The 18,711-nt window shown below is 58.5% G+C and overlaps 3 protein-coding genes across 4 annotated transcripts; 2 read left to right on the forward strand and 1 right to left on the reverse strand.

The window, feature by feature from the left end:
- The first annotated feature begins 275 nt into the window (after positions 1–275).
- Positions 276–5,113, forward strand: CCDC103 (coiled-coil domain containing 103). 2 transcript variants are annotated; one of them, XM_032202823.1, is made up of 3 exons: positions 276–558; positions 2,426–2,558; positions 4,455–5,113. In XM_032202823.1, the coding sequence occupies exons 1-3, from the start codon at positions 416–418 to the stop codon at positions 4,920–4,922; spliced, it is 744 nt and encodes a 247-aa protein (XP_032058714.1). In that variant the 5' UTR covers positions 276–415; the 3' UTR covers positions 4,923–5,113. The 2 variants fall into 2 exon arrangements, with proteins under 2 accessions (XP_032058714.1, XP_032058715.1); XM_032202824.1 differs by lacking the exon at positions 276–558 and adding an exon at positions 1,816–1,837.
- Positions 5,114–7,183: 2,070 nt separating this feature from the next.
- On the forward strand, positions 7,184–8,428 carry FAM187A (family with sequence similarity 187 member A). Its single transcript, XM_032202562.1, has one exon. The coding sequence runs from the start codon at positions 7,184–7,186 to the stop codon at positions 8,426–8,428; it is 1,245 nt and encodes a 414-aa protein (XP_032058453.1).
- Positions 8,429–9,649: 1,221 nt separating this feature from the next.
- On the reverse strand, positions 9,650–15,336 carry GFAP (glial fibrillary acidic protein). Its single transcript, XM_032202772.1, has 9 exons — positions 14,873–15,336; positions 14,209–14,269; positions 13,910–14,005; positions 13,659–13,820; positions 12,886–13,011; positions 12,473–12,693; positions 12,256–12,299; positions 11,586–11,671; positions 9,650–11,222 (listed from the first exon to the last, which is right to left on the reverse strand). Exons 1-9 carry the CDS (start codon positions 15,334–15,336, stop codon positions 11,181–11,183), a joined length of 1,302 nt encoding a protein of 433 aa, XP_032058663.1. The 3' UTR covers positions 9,650–11,180.
- Between the last annotated feature and the right edge of the window lie 3,375 nt (positions 15,337–18,711).

Consider the following 18,711-nt stretch of genomic DNA (forward strand, 5'->3'; position numbering starts at 1 on the left):
CAGGAGTGAGGGAGGCAGGGGGGAGGGGCGGTGGGGTGCAGTGCCCACCGAGGGTGTCGCGACAGGAGTGGGGGTGCTGGGGTGCGCAGCCTGGCAGGATTATCACGACAGGAGGGAGGGAGGGGGGCCGTGCGTGCACCCCTGCAGGGCTGTCGCAACAGGAGTGGGGTCCCCCTTGCTGTCTGTGCATGGTCTCATGGGGCTGTCGCGATAGGAGTGGGGTCTCTGGGGCCGGCCACGTGCCTGGTAGGGCTCTACTGCGATAGTAACAGGGATCCGTGTTGCCATCGAGGTGCTCAGCCAGGCTGCGGCAACAGGAGGCACTGCCCCCACAGCTGGCCAGTCGTGCCTGTCACGATAGGAGCTCCCTGCCCCCTCTGGGTGCCCACAGCCCCGTGCCGGCAGCCACAGGGCGATGGAGCCAGACGGAGCCCTCGACCTGGGCGCCCTGCACCGGGAGCTGCGGGCGGCGCTGGCGGCCGACGAGAAGCACGCGAGGGAGGATGAGGCCAAGTTCCGCGCCGTGCGCCAGCGGGTCGGCTCCTACGAGGAGTTCAGGTCCGGCCGAGGGCCGTCCCCAGAACACCTTGAGGGAGGATTCAAATTATTCCATACCCCGTGGAGATTCGTTAGTGCCATCAGCTGTGGTCCCTGGCCTTGGCACCGAGGGGGTCGTGTCATGTCTCAGCACCACGAAGGCTCTGCTTGGTGCCGGGTGCTCTGGACACGGCGCTGACACAGCCCCCAGGGGGTGGTGGTGAATTTTTAGACCTCTTGTAGCACAGATGTAAACTCACCACAGGCTGCTGGGGTCACCCAGCTGCTTCTGAGCTCACGCCTTGTTCCAAAAGGCTCCAAAAGGCTCCAAAAGGCACCCTTCGCTCCCGAGCTCCCTGTGTGCGCTTTATGCCCTGGGTGGCTCTGAGCATGGCCTGACGGTGCAGTAAACCTGGCTTCAGGGTTCCCAGGGGGCTTGAAAACTCTGTGGCCCCCGTGACACAAAGCGCCGATCTGACAGAACTGGTCTTGTTTAAGGGTGGCTGAAAAAATTGGCAGCTTAACTCCTGCCTGCTAAGATCTCATCCTAGAAGTCTCTTGCCAACTTGCTGTCACCAGCGTTGTGCTGAGTCCGAGGCACTGGTCTGTGGAAAACCAGCTACCCAAAGGCGTTGGGTTTACCCCACTGCGATGCTTTCCCTGGTGCAGCGCAGCCCCTGGCAGCCCGTCCTGACCTCCTGTCCTCCCCTCCCACTCCTCCAGCCCCAGTCGGTGGTGGTGGTGTGGAAGGACAAGGCGGTGCACCCAGCTCGGCGCGTTCTTGCTCCCAGACCCGTCATCTGAGGCAGTTTGGGAACAGATTTATGATCTGGGGATGTCCCCATCCCTTGACATATGCAGAAAGATCTGCAGACAGATCCAGGGCTCTGACCAGGCTTATCCAGGAGTGGAGCAAATTGCATTCATGGCCTCATCCTGCTGGAATTTGGTCACACTGTCAGATCTGTGAAAGGGAGAAAGTTTAAAATGGCATTTATGGCATTTTTTCCTGTTACTTTCTCCCCAGTCCCTGTAAAAGGATTCCCTGCTGCAGTTTTGTCAGTGTAGCTGCTAGAGCACAATCAAAGATCACACTCCTGCTCAGTACAGAAAATCTGCAATGCAACCGTAGCGTTAGCAGCTAGGAGCCATCCGAGGGAGGCGGCAGAGCAGCTCCTCGCTGTGGGTGCAGCATCTTCACCAGTGAAGGCTGCCGGTGTAGCAGCAGGGACCTGGACTCCTTCAAAGATCTCCCGCTGGTCGCTGGGAGGGCTGTGGGCTCAGATGTTCATCCCATGGGGTGAGAAGAACGAAGTGAGCCACTGAGTCCTGGCTGCTGTAGGTAGTCGTAGGCATCAGTGTAGTAAGGCGCTTCAAATGAATCCACAAACACGTACCTGTCCAGCGTTCTGCAAGCTACAAAACAATCCTTAGGGCCTGTAGGATTGTAGGGCCTGTCCTGTGGGGGGCCCAACACCACAAAAGCTTCACTGTACCATAAGAAAAGAGCAGGAGAAGAGTGTCCTGCCAGTTCCTTGAGCCCTGGCTCTGACAGGAGCTGCTGGGTTGAACTGGCAGCGCCCTGCCCGTGTCGGGCAGGAACCACGGTGCTGAGCAGCAGTGCAGCCTACAGGGCAATTCCTGCCTCGTTGGGCCTGATGGCTGGGTTAATATGGAGTGTGTGAGGAGGATGTGCCTGCTAAGTGTCCCACGTGCTGTCTTTTCTTTTCTTCTGATCCCTCTCTGATGCCCCATGATCTGAAGTGAACGCCGGTCTCGTTTGCTGTGTATGGCGCAAGCTCGGGAATGGTCTGCCTGGCAGGAGGCACTGCGGAGGAGTGCAGCCTCCAAGTTTTTGGTCTTCTGTCCCCCTTCCTGTTGCCTGCAGGGACATCGTGCTGGCATCACACCTGAAGCCTCTAGAGAAAAAGGACAAAATGGGGAACAAGAGAAACGTGCTGTGGAACCCTTGTGCAGGCCACACTAAGGGCCAGCAAGCCGGTGACGTGGAGATACCCCAGGTAAGGGAGATGCTTTCTGGGACTTTGTCCACATCTAAAAATTACTCCAAAATAATTTGAGTGTTATTTTAAAGCACAAGAATTATTCAGAATTATTTCTACATGTGAACAAGCCCTCAAAATCCCCAGGTACACTGAGTTAGATAACCACAGGGCTCAGTCTTGGCCCCTGCTTTGTGGCTGGTAAGGGCTTGCACCAGCTGCTTCAAGGAAAAGCTGCTTCAACACTGTGGGAATGTTGAACCAGCTGCACAGCGTCGGGCCAGAGCTCCCAATACCCTGCCTCTGCCGGTGGCCAGTAACAGATTCTTGGGGAAGAGTGCCCTCCCTTGACCGTTCTCCTCCAGCTGGCTGCAGTTTAGAGCCCGGGAGCCAGGCTGTGCATCTGGATCATCATGCTTAATAGATGCAGATAACGCATCTTCTGTGAATGTAGCCAATTCTTTTTCACCCCACGGTTTAATTATGCATGATACAGAAAAGTGCTATTTCGTTTTAAACCTGCTGCCTGATGAGTTCGTTGGGTGCTCCCCTTAGTTCTTCGGTTGTGGAAAACGGTGACAAAACCTTTTATAACCAGGCCATTTGTGATTTGACTGACGTCTTTCCTGCCCCCTTCAGCGGACTTTTCCCAAGCTGGAGAGTCCTGGTTAGTTGAATATCTTCTGCTATGGAAGGCATTTTACACTTCCATTGCCTTTGTTTCCCTTCTCCTCCCTGGTGCTGCGTTATCTCCTATGGATAAGAGGGGCCCAACTGCAGTCAGCATCCAAGGCTCAGACACCCACTGGATTTATAGAGATATAAAACAATCGTTCTGTTTTATTCTCAGTTGCTTTCCTCTTAGCTCCCAATATTGGCTTTGCCATTTTGACTGCTGCTGAGAATGAGCTGATGTTTGCAAAAGAGTATCTGTGGTGACTCCCGCTAGCCCAGTGACACGATGACAGTGAGACTCACCTGCTTGATGGGAGCTACAGTGGAGTCTGTCACTGGACGTTTCCCTAGCCAGAGATGTTTTGCGTGGATTTTTCTCACAAGCATTGCATGAATTTTTTGACAGTGAATTTCATTTGCCTGTTTATTATGACATCCTTTTGCAGCTCTTCTAGGCAGCTTTGTATTTGCTTGGAGTGAGCAGAGATCTCCCCAGAGCAAACTCTATTCCTAATCCCATTAGTGCTTGGGCTCAGATCTCCAGGGCTTCTGCATTTTGTGTTTAGACACAGCCTGATGTTGCTGTGCCTTGTTCCCACTATCTGTATAAAAGCCTAAACATTTTAATCCTTCTTCAGTCTGTGCATCAGTTAAGTCAGCAGTGATGAGTTCAGCAGTTCAATTACATATTGTATAAAACAGGATTTCCTTTTAACTGAGATGCCACATTGAGCTTGGCTCTCTCTTCTAGTCTGAGGCTTGTATGAATGCAGTATGTTACAAGACAGCATGTTAGAGTCATCAGTGTATTTTATGGGTTTTATGCCCCTTATCTTTTATCTGCTCACCTGTTTGATTTGCCGATGGTGCTCAAGATGGAGACAGGTTTTTTGCTGAACTACTGCAGTTCCAGGAGAGTGTTTAGTGTGTTTGGTTTTGGTTAGGGATTGGATTACCCCACTGATGGTCTGTGTTCATCTACACTGTGCTTCAGGTCTCACCTATTCTTCCTTTATTTTCCTCTTAAGTTTTCTGGTTTCTTCTGGGCTTGATGAACCTGATATTTCTTCATCTTTCTGCATGTTTTGCTACCTCACAAGCTTTACGCAGCCCTTTGTGCTATCAAAGCCTGTATTAAAAGCATCTGTCAGACACACCCACAGACTGATGAGGGGGGAATAAAAATCTTCATGTGGGAACAAAACAGAAAGAACTTGACATTTATTTTTTTTCCTTCAGGAGCTGGATCAACTGCCTGGAACCTCTGCCGAATTTTACCGAGATTGGCGCAGATGCTTAAAAAGTGGAAAAGAAAAATACCAGCTTTTGCTTAAGCTCGAAGGGAAGGCCTTGGGCAGAATCTTTCAGGCTGACTTGGGTTTTGGCCTCCTGGGTGAATTCCTTGCTGTGCTGGCAGAGAACATCTGTCATGAAGACAGAGATGCTGTCCTTCAGATCTTACAGAGCCTTTCTGGCACCAAGCGCTTTGGGTTAAACGTGGATCTTCTGAGTGAGTCGGAGAAGGAGAGCACCAGGGATTTGTTTAGGAAGCTGCAGAGCATGAGCAGGGATTATTGGACCCCTGGCCACTTTAGTGGCCCAGCCAGCTGCAAAGCAGAGAGGGAAGCCCACCTCACAGACACCAGCTTACAAAAGGAAGCTGAGGAAAGGATGATGGAGCTGATGAAATGTTACCAAGTCAGCTGAAGGAGCAGAAGCACCAGGGTCATGCAGAAGGAGAGTGGAAAAGAGGCTTACAGCTTGGCATTAGCATCAGATACTGTGTGAGACAGTTAAGGATAATTCAGATACTTCTGGAGTGTTGCTGTACATTTCCCTGTACCTGGGAGCCACCCAGAGCAATAGTTCTGCCAAATAAAAGTTAGTTACAGAGAGGACTCTGTGTACGTTGTGATCTCTGGGGCAGTGTTCTCACAGGACAATTCTGTGAGAATCTCTTAGATGGGGAGAACAAACGAGAGAAAGAAAAATTAGGCAGGCATTTATGAAAGAGAAGCCAAAATGCAAGTAGTTCCCTCCTTTTTTCATCTCTGCCATTGTCACTCAGGATTTAAGAAACACAATCAGTGTCACTTCAGACTTAACCATGCAGCCGCTGAAATTAGGCTGATGGGAGTGGAAATACTGTGTGAGGTGGTATATCTGGGGCTGATACAACAGCTATTTTAAGCATGTCATGAGGTAAACCTCTGAGATACTGTCCTATGATCTTGGACACTATATGGTTTGCCTAAATTCTACGTAGATTTAAATTCAAAAGGAACTGACCAACATCAGTCCAACAAAGAGACTCTCCGGTGCTGGCAAATACTGTGTCTAAACTGACTAGCCTTTCTGTTTAGGCTGCAGGCTTCAGGAAGACTCTCATACTGTACAGTTCAGCACCTACCCACCAAGTTCACTTTTATTTCTGGTCTGGGAAGATCCTCAAGCTTCTCCCGAGGGTGCTGAGGAGCCCAGTGCATGTTAGTGCCTGCTCAGGTTCCTTTGAATTCAGCTCAGAAACTAACAAGTCCATTTTGTTTGAAAATCCAGGTAGAGGAGAAAAAGGTAGAGTCACCCCTGGCTGACTACAACTCACCCTCTCCCACCTTCTCTGTAGAAAACACTAAGCCCCTAATTTCAGGCTTTGTGGCATCAACCATGGGGACATGTGTGTCCCTGCGATCTGCTGTAGGTGCTATTCCTGTTGCCTTTGCACAGTACTTGTAAACCTGATGGCTAACAGAAAGCAAAGCACTGATATCTCAAACGGAAAAGATCCTGGATGGTCCCATGGTCAGGATGCAGGATGTTGATGCAGGAATGACCCTGGAATGGCAGCTTGCACTAGCTGCAGTTTCAGCTGTGGTGGGAATACCCCGGTGCTTTCAGCAGTCCTGCAGCTCAGGGCTTGCACTTACATCCAATGTGAAGGATGGAAGCAGCCTGCTGCATCCCCACCACTTTGGGAAAAGCAAAATCCCTGTTGTTTGGTGAGAAGACTCAGGAGAAATGAAATGCAGGCACAAGCACTGAGCTCCTCCTCAAAGGAGTGATTGTGTGAATGTCAGCAGGAGGAAGGGCTGTTGGACTGGCTGGGATCAGTTTCCCAAGAAGTCATGGTCTGATCAGGAGGTGCCAGAACCTGAACTAAAGGTCTGGCCAGAGTCAGTGGGGAGCAAATAATTCACTTTTACCATAGGAGAGATGCATTTAAACCTCCAGGGTTGGTTCCAGCATCAGTCAAGGCAAGGAGGATGTGAATGAAAAGCCTCCCTCGATCACTCCAAGAGGGGGAGTCTCAAACATTGCCTGTGCGGTGGGTCTTCAGCACACACTTGGACAGCCAACAGGGAGGATGCAGAAGTCTAAATACCGTGTTTGTTACCTCTGGTTCTGGGCTACAGAGGTCAGCTGCCATCAGGGGAGGTTCTCTTCCATGATCACTGCACTCAGAAGAGTCAGTGCAATCCTTAACGTTTACGTCTTTCAAGAAAACAGCAGCGGTTCCCTTCTTCCCACCACGCAGGCTGCATTTTTCCTCCACAGCCATGCTACAGGAGCGATCTCTGCTCGTTGCCCAGTGGCACGATGCGCTCTAGAGCAGCTGGAAACATTCTAGAGTCCACCTCCCAGACACGTGGGGACAGAGACAGGCCACATCCCAGACAGGGACAGGCTGCCGTAGGGCAGGACAAACATTCTCTGCTGCAACAACAGATGCATGCAAGTGATTCCCAGCAGTTGTTACGCTGGGATGAAAGATTTCGACTGCTATTTGATCCCTGCTGTCAGCCACAGGCTGGGCGTCCAACTTCCGAAGTCTCTTACAAGCCCCATCCCTGCTGAGCAAGCTGGTGTGTGTGCCCTGGTCCCTGCCCTGGTGCCGACACCACCAACCCTGTGCCACACCGAGGACGTGGTGGCTGGGTTCGTTCTGCTGACGGCAGAGGCTTCTGGGCATGATGGAGACCGGGCTGCCAAGAGCTGTACTTCTCCTCTGCATGGTAGATGTGCTCCACTCTTTTGCGATTGAAGAGAAAGAAGATGTCTTCAAGCGAATGGTTTGTCCCGCTTTCCTGATGTTTGACAACGCCGCTTACTTGGCTGACATGACCTTCGAGCTCCCTTGCAACTGCAAGCCCGAGGAGGTCTCTAATGTTGTCTGGTACTTCCAGAAGACCATGAGAAGCAAGGAAACCACGGTCCTGACCGACTTTGCTGGCAACATGGTTGTTGACTCGGGCCATATCCACGTGGGCAGCAACGTGCTGAAGCGTTTCAGCATCCGGATGTTCAGTCTCATTGTCTTCCGGGCCCAGGTGACAGACTCGGGCCTCTACCTGTGCGGCACTAAGAAAGGGGACTTCTTCTACGGCTACGATGTGGACGTGCAGCCAACCAAGCACATCACGGTGGCTTTTGTGGACAGAGGCGAGCACGTCCAGGATGACTACACAGGGAAAGTCTTCAGTCTCTTCACCACCTTCTGGGACTGGACCAAGTGCGACCGCTGCGGTGTGAGGGGCGAGCAGCGGCGGATTGGGCTGTGCTACATGCGGAGCGCCAAGCTGCACCCCCGCTACCGCACCGCCCTGCCCAACGTCACCTCCTGCGGCTCCAGGGCTGTCTCCACGTGGCTTCAGCGCCGCGGCCGCCGCTGGAAGCCCGAGGTGGCCATCCGAAGCTGCCTGGCCCCTTGTGTGAAGGAACAGGACCCCCAGGAAGGGGTGCAGGCCATCTCCAACATAATTTACAAGCTGGGCCAGAAGCCCTGGCTGCCCCACGTCCCCACGCAGTTCCACAAGCATCCAGTAGGAAGAGATCTGATCATCGCCTGCCCGGGAGCCCGGCCCGAGCACGCCGTGGCCTGGGACAAGGACTCTGTCCGGCTCTACCGCTCCAACTTCCTTGTGGGCATCAACCAGAGCATGCGGGTCTTCATTGACCACGGAAACCACCTGCACATCCAGCGGGTCCAGTTCAGCGACAAAGGCACCTACTTCTGCTGGCGGGAGGGCCAGCTGGTGGCCGGCTTCCGTCTCAGCGTGGGCCACCAGCGCCAGCGCAGGCGGACGCTCGACGATCCCGAGACGATCTACGCCGTCAAAGCCATCAGCACGAGCTACGTCCTCATCAGCATCATCTTCGTTGGTATCCACGTGTGCCGCTGCTGCCGGCAGGTGTTCAGGTGTCCCGGAAAAACGTAGCGTCCCCACGCAGCCCCGACAGGTCACTCCTACACCTTGGGCCATTATTTCATGATAAATTTATAATGTTTGGACCATTAAAAATAAATGGGATCGAAATTCTGCCAGCGCCCACTCATCCTCCATTTTGGGTCGAGAGCACAGTGGTGAGGACTGAGATGGAAAAGTCCCTGTGCTGCTGGGCGGTACGGCGTGGTGGGACAGAGGGGATTTCACACCACCACGGGCTGTTCCTGGCCCCTTTTGCGGGTTTCAGTAGGCTTTTAAGCTCGATATAATCCTTTTTGAATAAATACTTGGAGTTGTTGCAGTATTTTCTTGCCAAGCGCTACAGAGTTCTCAAACCACATCAGTGATTTATTAGGGCTGTTTTTCTAAGAGTCCACTGTAATCCACCAAACTGTTTTACTCCAATTAATTCTGGCTTTTCTTAGATTTTTTTTTTTTTTTTAGTTCTTTTCATTGCTGAAAACTTTGACTGCCAACGTTTCAAAACATCCAGTGTTTGTTTGAGATCCTTGCTGGAGCAAACCTGTCTTTAAAATTTTGAGTTGAAACATTTATAATTTTGAAGGAAAAAAAAATCCAAATGAAAATAGAGGATATCTTTAGAAATTTTCTTGTTTGTGTTTTGTTTTTGGTAGTAGTGGTTTGATGTTTGAATTTGCCCAACTCAGCATGGACCTGTGAGATATTTGGCTTTTTATTAGCCATTATTTATGCATTGCAAAAGACGTCCTCCAAAGAGGATGGCATCTTCTGCTTCATTTTCTGCTGCTTGCCAACACAACCCATCCTCACCGGCCCTTCACGAAGTCATTAGGAATTAACCACTGGTCCTCAGAGATGCAGCTGACACCCAGGGCTCCTCCCAGGGGCCAGGTTTGGGGCTGAAGACCCCCAGAACAGGTCCGTACTTCCCCTCCCTCCCGCTAGAGAAGGGGATCTCTCCTGCCACACTGCTGGTTTAGGGGGTTATTCCTGCACCACGCCACAAGCCCTTGTGGGTGTTCAAACCACACACAAACGTTTAAATGCATTGGCCATGTCCTGGGGTTCAGGACTGAGCCTTCATCCCCAACAAGGAAGCTGCCAGCAGCAGGTTTGGGCTTCCAAAGGGCCCCTCTGCCATGGTTAATCCCAAATAACCCATGGCACCAGCAGCTTGTCCTGCGGCTGGGGCAGGGGCTGGCGCAGAGAGGCAGCTTGGAGGCACAGCCATAGAAGTAGCACTTGTGTAAGCTTTATTTCTCATCTCATGCTGCCGCAGACATTAGGACGTTAATTTTCACAGAGCTGGGAGACACAGGGGATGAAGGGGGCGAGGCGGATGGCAATGGAGTGGCATCCGTGTGCTCATCCCTACGGGCTTATGGGGTATGAGAAGCGCTGCTGGGTGGTTGCTCCTACGTTAGGTGGCAGTGGGGCAGGTTTTGCTTCTGGTAGTGGCTAAATCGAAGGTTGGGGATGGGGGCTGTGGGTGAGCACCAGGCTGGGTGATGGCCCCAACTGGGTGGTACGTGCTGGTCTGGGCAGGGGAAGCAAGGGAAGATGCGTGTGGGGCCAAGGCCGCGTGGAGCCTCGGGACAGGGAATTTCTGCCGAGTCCCTCTCACACAGGAGCCGGGCTCAGGCTCCTGCATGGCCAGGGCTTGATGTGGGCAGCCCCGGTGCACTGCGGTGGTGGGACTCGTACTGTGAGCTGGTTGGAACAGGGAGGGCTGCCTGTCCTCTCCCAGCACTCCTGGATCACGGGAGGCACCTCCTGCTCTGAGAGCACCCATGGGTGTCTCAACACCCTCCTCCTCCTTCTCCTCTTCCTCTTCCTTCTCCTCCTCCCTCTGTCCTCACTCCCCTCATCCTCATCTCCACTTTCACCTGCATGGGAACCCCTCAGGTGAGGGGCCAAGCACACGGCCATGGGTCCCCCCTTGCCATGAGCTCCTCTGGACTGTTTCCTCCACCATGGTGATGGGGGCACCTTGGTGGGGGCACCCACTCGGGGCTGGGACAGCCCCATGGCTCTGTGTCCTGGAAAAGCAAATGAGGCCGCCCCGCCTGCTGTGCCCATCGCTGCTCCAGCCCCACACCCCCCTGTGCCCCCAGGCACCCCTTGTTATCCCCACTCCATCACCTTTCACACCATCCCAGCAGCACCTGGCTTCCCTGCACAGCTCCATCCTCCTCTTCCTCCTGCCCGTGCCTCTTGGCTAAGCCCACCCAATGCTCAGGGATGGGAAATGCCCCTGGCCAGCCGGTACCTTGCCCCCTGCAGCCCCCCCAGGATGTTCAGGGCCCAGGAACAGGGGCAGATTCAGGGCAGCCTCCTGGAGCAGAGAGTGGGCAGCGGGGTGGGATGCAGGGAGAGATGCTCTTTGCACCATTGCCTTTTCCAACTGTCACGCAGAGATTGCAACAGGATGGACTTCCTCGACAGACATCAGTGAGCCAGAGACCCAGGGCGCACGCTTGGCATGGCCCCCAAAATGCCAGCCCTGCCATGCTGTGGGACCGGACTCTGCGCAGTACCACTCACCTCCCCCCATGTCTCCCATCCCTTCCCCACACAGTGCCCGGCCCCAGCCAGGGGGTCCCGGGGTAGTGGGAGAGGCGAGGGTGGGCAGGAGGGAGGTGCCCCCCAGAGCACCCCCACCTCATCCCACGGCTCCTGCCCGGTCACCGGGGTCCCTCGCAGCATCGGACGGCACCTACGGGGCTACGGCTACAAGCGTGGCTGCTGCGGCTCGCCCGCCCTACGCCACCTCCTTGTGCTCCTGCTTGGACTCCTTGATCACCTGAAGGCAGAGAGAGAGGGACAGCCACCGTCACCCCAGCTCCGGCCCTCCTCCCCTCCTGAGCCTTCCTGGGCTCTGAACGAGCTTGGGGACTGGGACGGGGACGGGGACAGGGACAGGGATGGGGACAGGGATGAGGATAGTTTTCTCTGAGAGCTGCCAGGCTCAGCTCCACCACGGTCTGGAGCCAGCTTGCACCATGCTGGCAGGGCACCAGGATGCCCCGCTCCCTGCCCAGGCTGCTCCTGGGGCTGAGGGATGGTGGCCCCACCTGCGTGATGAGCAGCTCCCTTTGGGGACACCCTGCGGGCAGATGGGGATGGAGGGGAAGCAGCGTGGGAGGCATGGATGAGGACTTCCCACCTCTCCATCTCTGGTCTCCACAGTTTTGACCACGATGGTCCTCTTCAGGTGAGCTTCTGACAGGGATTTGGCATCCAGACTGGTCTCTGGGGGACGCGGGCAGGACACGGCAGTGACCCAGTGTCCCGCGTGCGGCCCCTCCACACATGCACAAGTGTAGGGGCCCAAAGGGAACGTGTTGGGCTGGAAAACCCCAGTGGAAAAACCCATGGCAGTGAGCAGCCCTGGGGACGTGATCAGCCTCAGGGACATGGATGACCCTGGGGACATGGTTTGCACTGGGGATGTGACTGGCTTCAGGATGTGGTTGGCCCTGGGGACACAGCTGGCACTGGGGATAGGATCGGTCTTGGCAATACGTTTGGGCTTTGGGATGTGGTTGGCCTTGGCGACAGGGTTGACCCTGGGGGGACAGATGGCATGGTTGGCCCTGGGGACGCAGCCACGGCACACTCCTCCCCTCCATCCTGGGGTCCCCTGGGGCACAGGGACCTGGCAGCAGGTTGGTGCCAGGGACAGGACCCTGGAATCCTCGTTCCTTGAGATTCAGAGGAAAACATCCCACTCCTTCTGGATGGGGCAGGGCTGGCCAGGATGACACCTCCTCCCAAGGAGCCCCCAGGCCCTCCCGGCCCTCAGACCCCACTCACAGCACCACCATCCTGCCCACCTCGGATCTGCAGGTTGGAGAAGGTCTGCACGGGGATGGTGATCCTGTGGGAGCGATGGGGGCGTCGGGGAGAGTACCATGTCCCCACCACCCCACACAGCAGCTCCGCTCTGCCCAGGGCTGGGGCAGGAGGGCTGGGGGCTGCTCCCCACCCCCAGAGGGACCAGGAGGACGTGGGGATGGTTCGGGGCAGGACGAGGCCCCGCTCTGCCATCACCTGCTCTCCTCGCCCTCCAGCAGCTTGCGGTAGGTGGCGATCTCGATGTCGAGGGCCAGCTTGACGTTGAGCAGGTCCTGGTACTCCTGCAGGTGCCGCGCCATCTCCTCCTTCAGGCTGCGGATGTCCTCCTCCAGCCGCACCACCGTGTCCTGGTAGCCAGCGGTCTCCAGCGCGTAGCGCTCCTCCAGCTCCCGCAGCTGCCTCTCCAGGGACTCGTTCTGGGGGCCGCCAGGGGATGCGGTGCCCTCAGCGCCCACCTCCTTCCCGGAGCGAGGGGCTCCTCACAGTGCCCACCCAGCTCCCACCCCTGACCACTGGCCGTGCCCCCAGCCCGGGGCACAGCTCCTCAGCAGCATCCCCATGGTGGTGGCCCCTGCCCAAGGCTGTGTCCCCCCCTTTGTGGAACCTACCGAACCCCGCAGTGCCTCCAGGTCGCAGGTGAGGGCCTGGAGCTGGCGCCGGTACTCGTTGGCCTCCTGCTTGGCCGCACGCAGGGCCTCCGCGTGCCGGGCAGCCGCGTCCGTCAGGTCTGTGAACTGGGGGGGGGACATGCCATGGGGCAGGAGCATGGGGACATGACCCTGCTCTGCTCCTCAGGAGGGACATGGCCCCAGTGGCACGTGCCAGGGGGACCTGTCCCTGCTCCCACAGGAGGTATGTGGCCACGGTGACACAGGAGAAGGGGGCATGTCCCTGCTCCTGCAGGATGGTGGGATCGCGCCATGTGTCACTGGGGACATGTCCCTGCTACCATGGGATGACAGGACAGTGGGTGTGGGGCACCTCATGGAGGCATGTCCCTGATCCCTTGGGGTGGTGGACGTGGGACCCATCCCTGATGGCAGGTGTTACAGGAGACATGTCCCTGCTCTTGCAGGAGGGAGGGATGGTGGTGTGGGATGTCAACGGGGACGCGTCCCTGCTCCTATGAGACAGTGCCCATGGGACCTGTCACTGCAAACACCTCTCTAGGGACTGTGACTCACCAATGGGGACATGTCCCTGCTCCCCCAGGGCCCAAACCAGGACACGGGACACGAGTGGGGACAGCAGGAATGCCAACCCCCCGGTGCCACCACCCTGCAGAGTCACCCAGCCCCGGGAGAGGCTGACCCCCTCCCCACAAAGGTGGCATCCCAGGAGGGGGACGGCACCCACCCGGCAGCCAGGTCCCACCCCGCACCTTGGACTTGTACCACTCCTCGGTCTCCTGCATGTTGCTGGCGGCCATGGCCTCGTACTGGGTGCGGATGTCGCGCAGGGCGGCCGTCAGGTCTGGCTTGCTGGCGTCAACCTCCACGTGCACGCGGTGCCGGGCCAGCTGCTCCTGCAGCTCCCGCAGCTCCTGTGGGGCACCGGGGGTCAGCACAGAGCCCTCTCCCCCTCCCCAGTTCCCCCACGGCGTGGTGGTGTCAGTGGTGTCAGTGGCGTTACCTCCTCATGCACCTTCCTGAGGAAGGCCAGCTCGTCCTGCAGGGACCCCACGCGGCGCTCCAGGTCGAGGCGAGCCAAGGCGGCGGCATCGACATCCTGCCACCACAAGGAACAGGACAGGAAGGAACGTCCCCAGGGTGGGCTCGGGGCGCTGCACCCCACACCCCTCAGCCCCGCTTGTCCCCATCCCAGCCCTGCCCAGTCCCACCAGGAGCCCCGGTGCTGGGGGGGGCTGAGCCCCGCCCCACTCATGCCCTGGGGCTGGCAGCATGCAGCCAGGATCCAGCCCTCGCCCTCACCTGCCTGTACGCAGCCAGGGTGCTCTCGGCCTCCAGTCGCAGGGTCACCTCCTCCTGCAGCCTGCAGTGTCGCAGAGAGGCACCGTTACTCGTTAGACACCTTTCCTCGTTACTCGCAGTGGCTGCTTGCAGCTCAGGCACAGGCACCCCCCCTTTGGGTCCATGCAGCTCCGTGGTGCTGCCTGCACCCACCCTGTCCCCATGTCTCCCACGCCACACACGTGTCCCTCACGTGTCCCCCGTGTGCCACACATGCTCCCCACACGTGACCATCTTGGCCCTGCATCCCCAGCACGTGCCCTGCGCCCTCATCCCCACCACCTGTGCCCAGAGCCCTACCAGCCCCCAGCTCGGCCCGTGTCCCATGGAGTCACTGTTCTCGGCCCTGTCACCAGCCTGGGGACAGCCTGATCCCCTCCTGAGGTCACCCCAATGCCCTTCTGGGGACACCCTGGTCCTTGTCACCATCACGGTTCCAGTCACCACCCTGGTCCCCAGGACAACTCTGATCACCATCCCAGTAGCCACCCTGGTCCTGGTGGCCACCCTGATACCAGCCCCAGTGGGTACCTTGATCCCTGGGGACAACCTGGTCTTGGTGGCCCCCCCAGTCCCAGTCACCGCCCCAGTCCCCAGGCCAACCCCAAGCGGGGCAGCATCTTACTTCTGCCGAAGATTTCCGAGGTCCTCGGCCAGGTTGTCCCTCTCGATCTCCACGCGGGCCTTGGCGTTGGCCAGCTGCTCCACTTGGCGCCGCAGGTCGCGCAGCTCCTCCTGGTAGACGTCGGCCAGGCGCGAGGGCTCCTGGTCCCGCGCCTGGTTCAGCTCCAGCACCAGCATCTTGTTCTGCTGCTCCAGGAGCCGAACCTTCTCGATGTAGCTGGCGAAGCGGTCGTTGAGCTCCATCATCTCCACCTTCTCGTTGGTGCGCGTCTCCCTGAACTCCGAGTTGAGCGCCTCGGCCAGCGAGAAGTCCATCCTGCCCGGCCCGGGGCGGGGGGCCCAGCGGAGGCCCGGCTGCGCGCTGAGGATGCGGGGCCGGCCTGGGGGGCTGCCAGGGAGCCCCCGGCGCACGGAGGTGGCCGAGCCGAAGCGGCGGCCGTAGGAGGACAGCCGCTGGCTCTCCATGCTGAGGGCTGGGCACGATGTGTCCTGGCCCCGGGCATTTTATGGAGTGTGGGGGCTCCCACCCCTGCCAGCCGCCCCCGGCGCTGGCCATGGGCCAAGGAGCCACAGGGCGAGCACAAAAGCCAGCCTTTGTGGCGCCCGGCAGGGACGGATGAGCCCTGGCAGACAGCCCGGGCGTCACGGCAAGGCCTCCGGCCCCCTGCCCAGACCCCCCCGCCCCAGGGTTTACTCCACGGTCCCATGGGCACTGCCAGCACCCGGGGCGGGAGGCAGAGCAGGACCATGGCCATGGGCACCCGTGGGGCACCGCTGGTGCTTGGTGCAGTGCCAGGGGCACCGTGGGTGCTGGCTGTGTGCTGTTTCAGAGGGTGCTCACTGCAAGGGCACGGGGTGTCCCTGCGCCCTGGGTCCTGTCCCCACAGCCACTGACCCCAGCTGTGTCTCCAGGTGCTCAGTGGGCTGAGGTGTGTGGTGCACAGCCGCACACACACCTGCACACACATCCTCGTACACACACACGTCCATGCACACCCACACGCACAAAGACGCAGCCACGTGTGCACACCTGTGAAAGCCTTTTCAGGACACGGATGTGCTCACAGACATGAAAAGGCACCCACATGCACGCACAACTCCCTCTCACTTGTGCACCTACAGATACGCACACGCGTGTCTATCCATGGCCAGGCACACACGCACAGGGGTGCACTTGCACGTCCTCCCCCATACGTACACACACACCACGTGCAATGCAGCTACACACACGCATGACATGAGTGTGCAACAGCATGCACAGACACACACGTGCTGCTTCCCTGAACACGCGTGCACGTTGCACGCCCTTAGCAGTGCACACACACACACATTGCTCCTCCCAAACACATGCATGTGGTGTGCAGTGCAGTGCAGACACACGTGCATGGCCACCCCATATGTGCACATACATGTGTGCACAAGCACGTGCACGCCCACCCGGCCGTACACACACACACACACACACACACCCCCACCCACCCACGCTCACACTGCCCGTGCTGACCCCCAGAACAAGCCCTGGCTGAGCACCCAGGCGCCACAGCCCCGTTCCCCATGGCTGAGGCACCCTGTGGGACGCCTGGCAGGGCAGGTAGGCTGCTAATTAAAGCTGCTTTTAATTAGCCATCTGAAGCCTCTCAAGTCCGTTCCAGCCCAGTGGGGCTGTAAGGGCGCTGGGCAGCGCCTGCCCCTCGCTGGGGCCTGGCTGGGGCTCGGGGCACCGCCTCCTGCTCCCAGCCCCGGGCCTGATCCTGCACACGCGTGTGCACGGCCTTGTCCCCGCCGCCACCCCCCTGCACTGGCCTCACCGGGGTGCTCACACGTGCGCCAAGGCCGAGGGGGGGCTTTCTCCCTGCACCGGTCCCCGCGGCCGGGTGCCAGGGCTGCATGAAAGGGGCTCTGTGTGCCGGCGGGCGCAGGCCTGGCATGGCAATGAGGGGGCTTTGTGCGAGCCCGGCCCTGCCGGGAAACGCGGGGCTCAAGGCCGCAGTGACGGGCACAGGGCCACTGCCGACCTCAGCCCTTGTGAGCTGCTGCGGTGTGGCCATAAAGTGGGGTTACGGGGCTTGGGGACATCCTGGGGACAAGCCGGTGTTGGAGGGGACTGTGGTGCAAGGGGTGGGCTGGAGAGTGTTTTGGGGACCTGGGGATGTAAGGGACACGTGGTGGCATCGAGGGTGGCCGGAGGCAGCGGGTCCCTGGGGTGCTGGCTGGGGACACTGCAGTGGTGGGGACAGGCCTGGGCGGCTGGCAGCTAGGTGGCAGCCGATGGCCGGGAAAGCTCCCAGCCCGCCGGGTGGGGACGGTGCCAGGTCCCACTGGGCCATGTCCCAGGCGGACTGGGGAGATGCACCGGTGGCACTGGTGGCACGCTCAGGGACAGCCTCCTGTCACCACCGCCCCGAACACCCCACAGCTCCCTGCTCCCAGCCCGATGCTGGTCCCACACTGAGGATCCTCGGTCAGGTGCTGCCGGTATCAGGATGGGTTTTATACCCACGGAACCGTTGTGGTGCACGTCCGCACCCCATAGGTGCCGGGAGCTGCCTGCTGTCCCCAGCCAGCTGGAACAGGGACCCCCCTGAGGACATGCATGGGGGGGGCTCTGCATCCCTGCAGCCTTTCCCAAACCCACTGGGAGAGCGCAGGGTGCCTGGCCGGCCCCCACTCGGTTTCCCGGAGATTTATTTTCTCCCAGCTCCTACGCAGCCGGGATCAAAGCGCTGCTGCCTCTTGCGGAAAGCTGTCACTCCCAGCGCTGCGGGGATGCAGATCTGGGCTCTCCCCCCGCCTCCCCGTTCCCCTCTTAATGAGAGGAACGAACTCAGAGCGGGCTGGAAGTTTTAATTAGAAGCTTCCAGCCTCCGAGAAGACAAAGGCGAGAGCTGTGGCTGCCAGCCAGCGAGCAAAGTAGGGCAGGAGGAGCCGGTGACCCCGGTCCCCACGGGGAGCAGCCTGCGCAGGACGGTGCTGCTGGAGCAGGGCGAGGGCCGCAGGTTAAACGCAGCCGCCTGGCCCAGAGCCCACGCGGCTTCTGTGACCTCTGCCGGGGCCCTCACCACTGCCGGTGGCCCCAAGGAGCTGGAGCAGGCACCGGGGTGCGTCACAGGGCCCAGCAGTGTCGTGGCAGGGTGGGGAAGTAGGACAGGGCACGGGGGACAGCTGCAGGGGCGATGCTCTGAGTTCTGCCCCAGAGCTGGGGTTGCAGCAGCAGCAGGAGTGAGGGACCCAGCAGGAGCCAGGGCTGGAGCTTCAGCAGGGGGAAGACAAGGCAGAAACGCCCCTGAAAGCACTCGAAGTGGCAGGAAGGACGGGGCAAGAAGCTGCCCACCACCCATCCCCACACCAAGGCCCAGAGCAGGGGCCTGCCCCCCCCCCCCCCGGCACCTCCCCTGCAGGGATGGGAGATGGGGCTGAAGCCTTGGGGCCGAAGGGGGAAGCCACAGGGAGCCTGCCCCTGGGGGCCAGAGCCTTTTCCAGGCCCACTTCGGAAGGAGCCAAAACCCAACCACTGCTCCCTGCGTGAGGCGGAGGCGAGAAGAAGCAGCCACACGTCTCCCCGCGCCCCTCTGGTTTTAAGCTTAAAGATTTATTAAAAGCGTGTTAGTTCTTAGCATCACCCATCTGTTAGCACTCGACACCCCGGCGCGGAGTAGAGAGGGGCTGAGAGGGAACAGCAATAATCCATCTGCTACAAAAATACGCGGCGCTGCGCCCGGGGAGAGCAGGCGCGAGGCAGGAGGCAGCTGGGACCCCCCAGTGGGGGGAGCTGGAGGGTGGCAGGGGAGGTGGCCCTTCTGCGAGGAAGGAGATGGGGCCCAGAGGAAGAAGTTTGGCAGC

The sequence above is a fragment of the Aythya fuligula genome, chromosome 24, assembly GCF_009819795.1.
Source record: "Aythya fuligula isolate bAytFul2 chromosome 24, bAytFul2.pri, whole genome shotgun sequence".
In the NCBI taxonomy this organism is placed as follows: Eukaryota; Metazoa; Chordata; class Aves; order Anseriformes; family Anatidae; genus Aythya; species Aythya fuligula.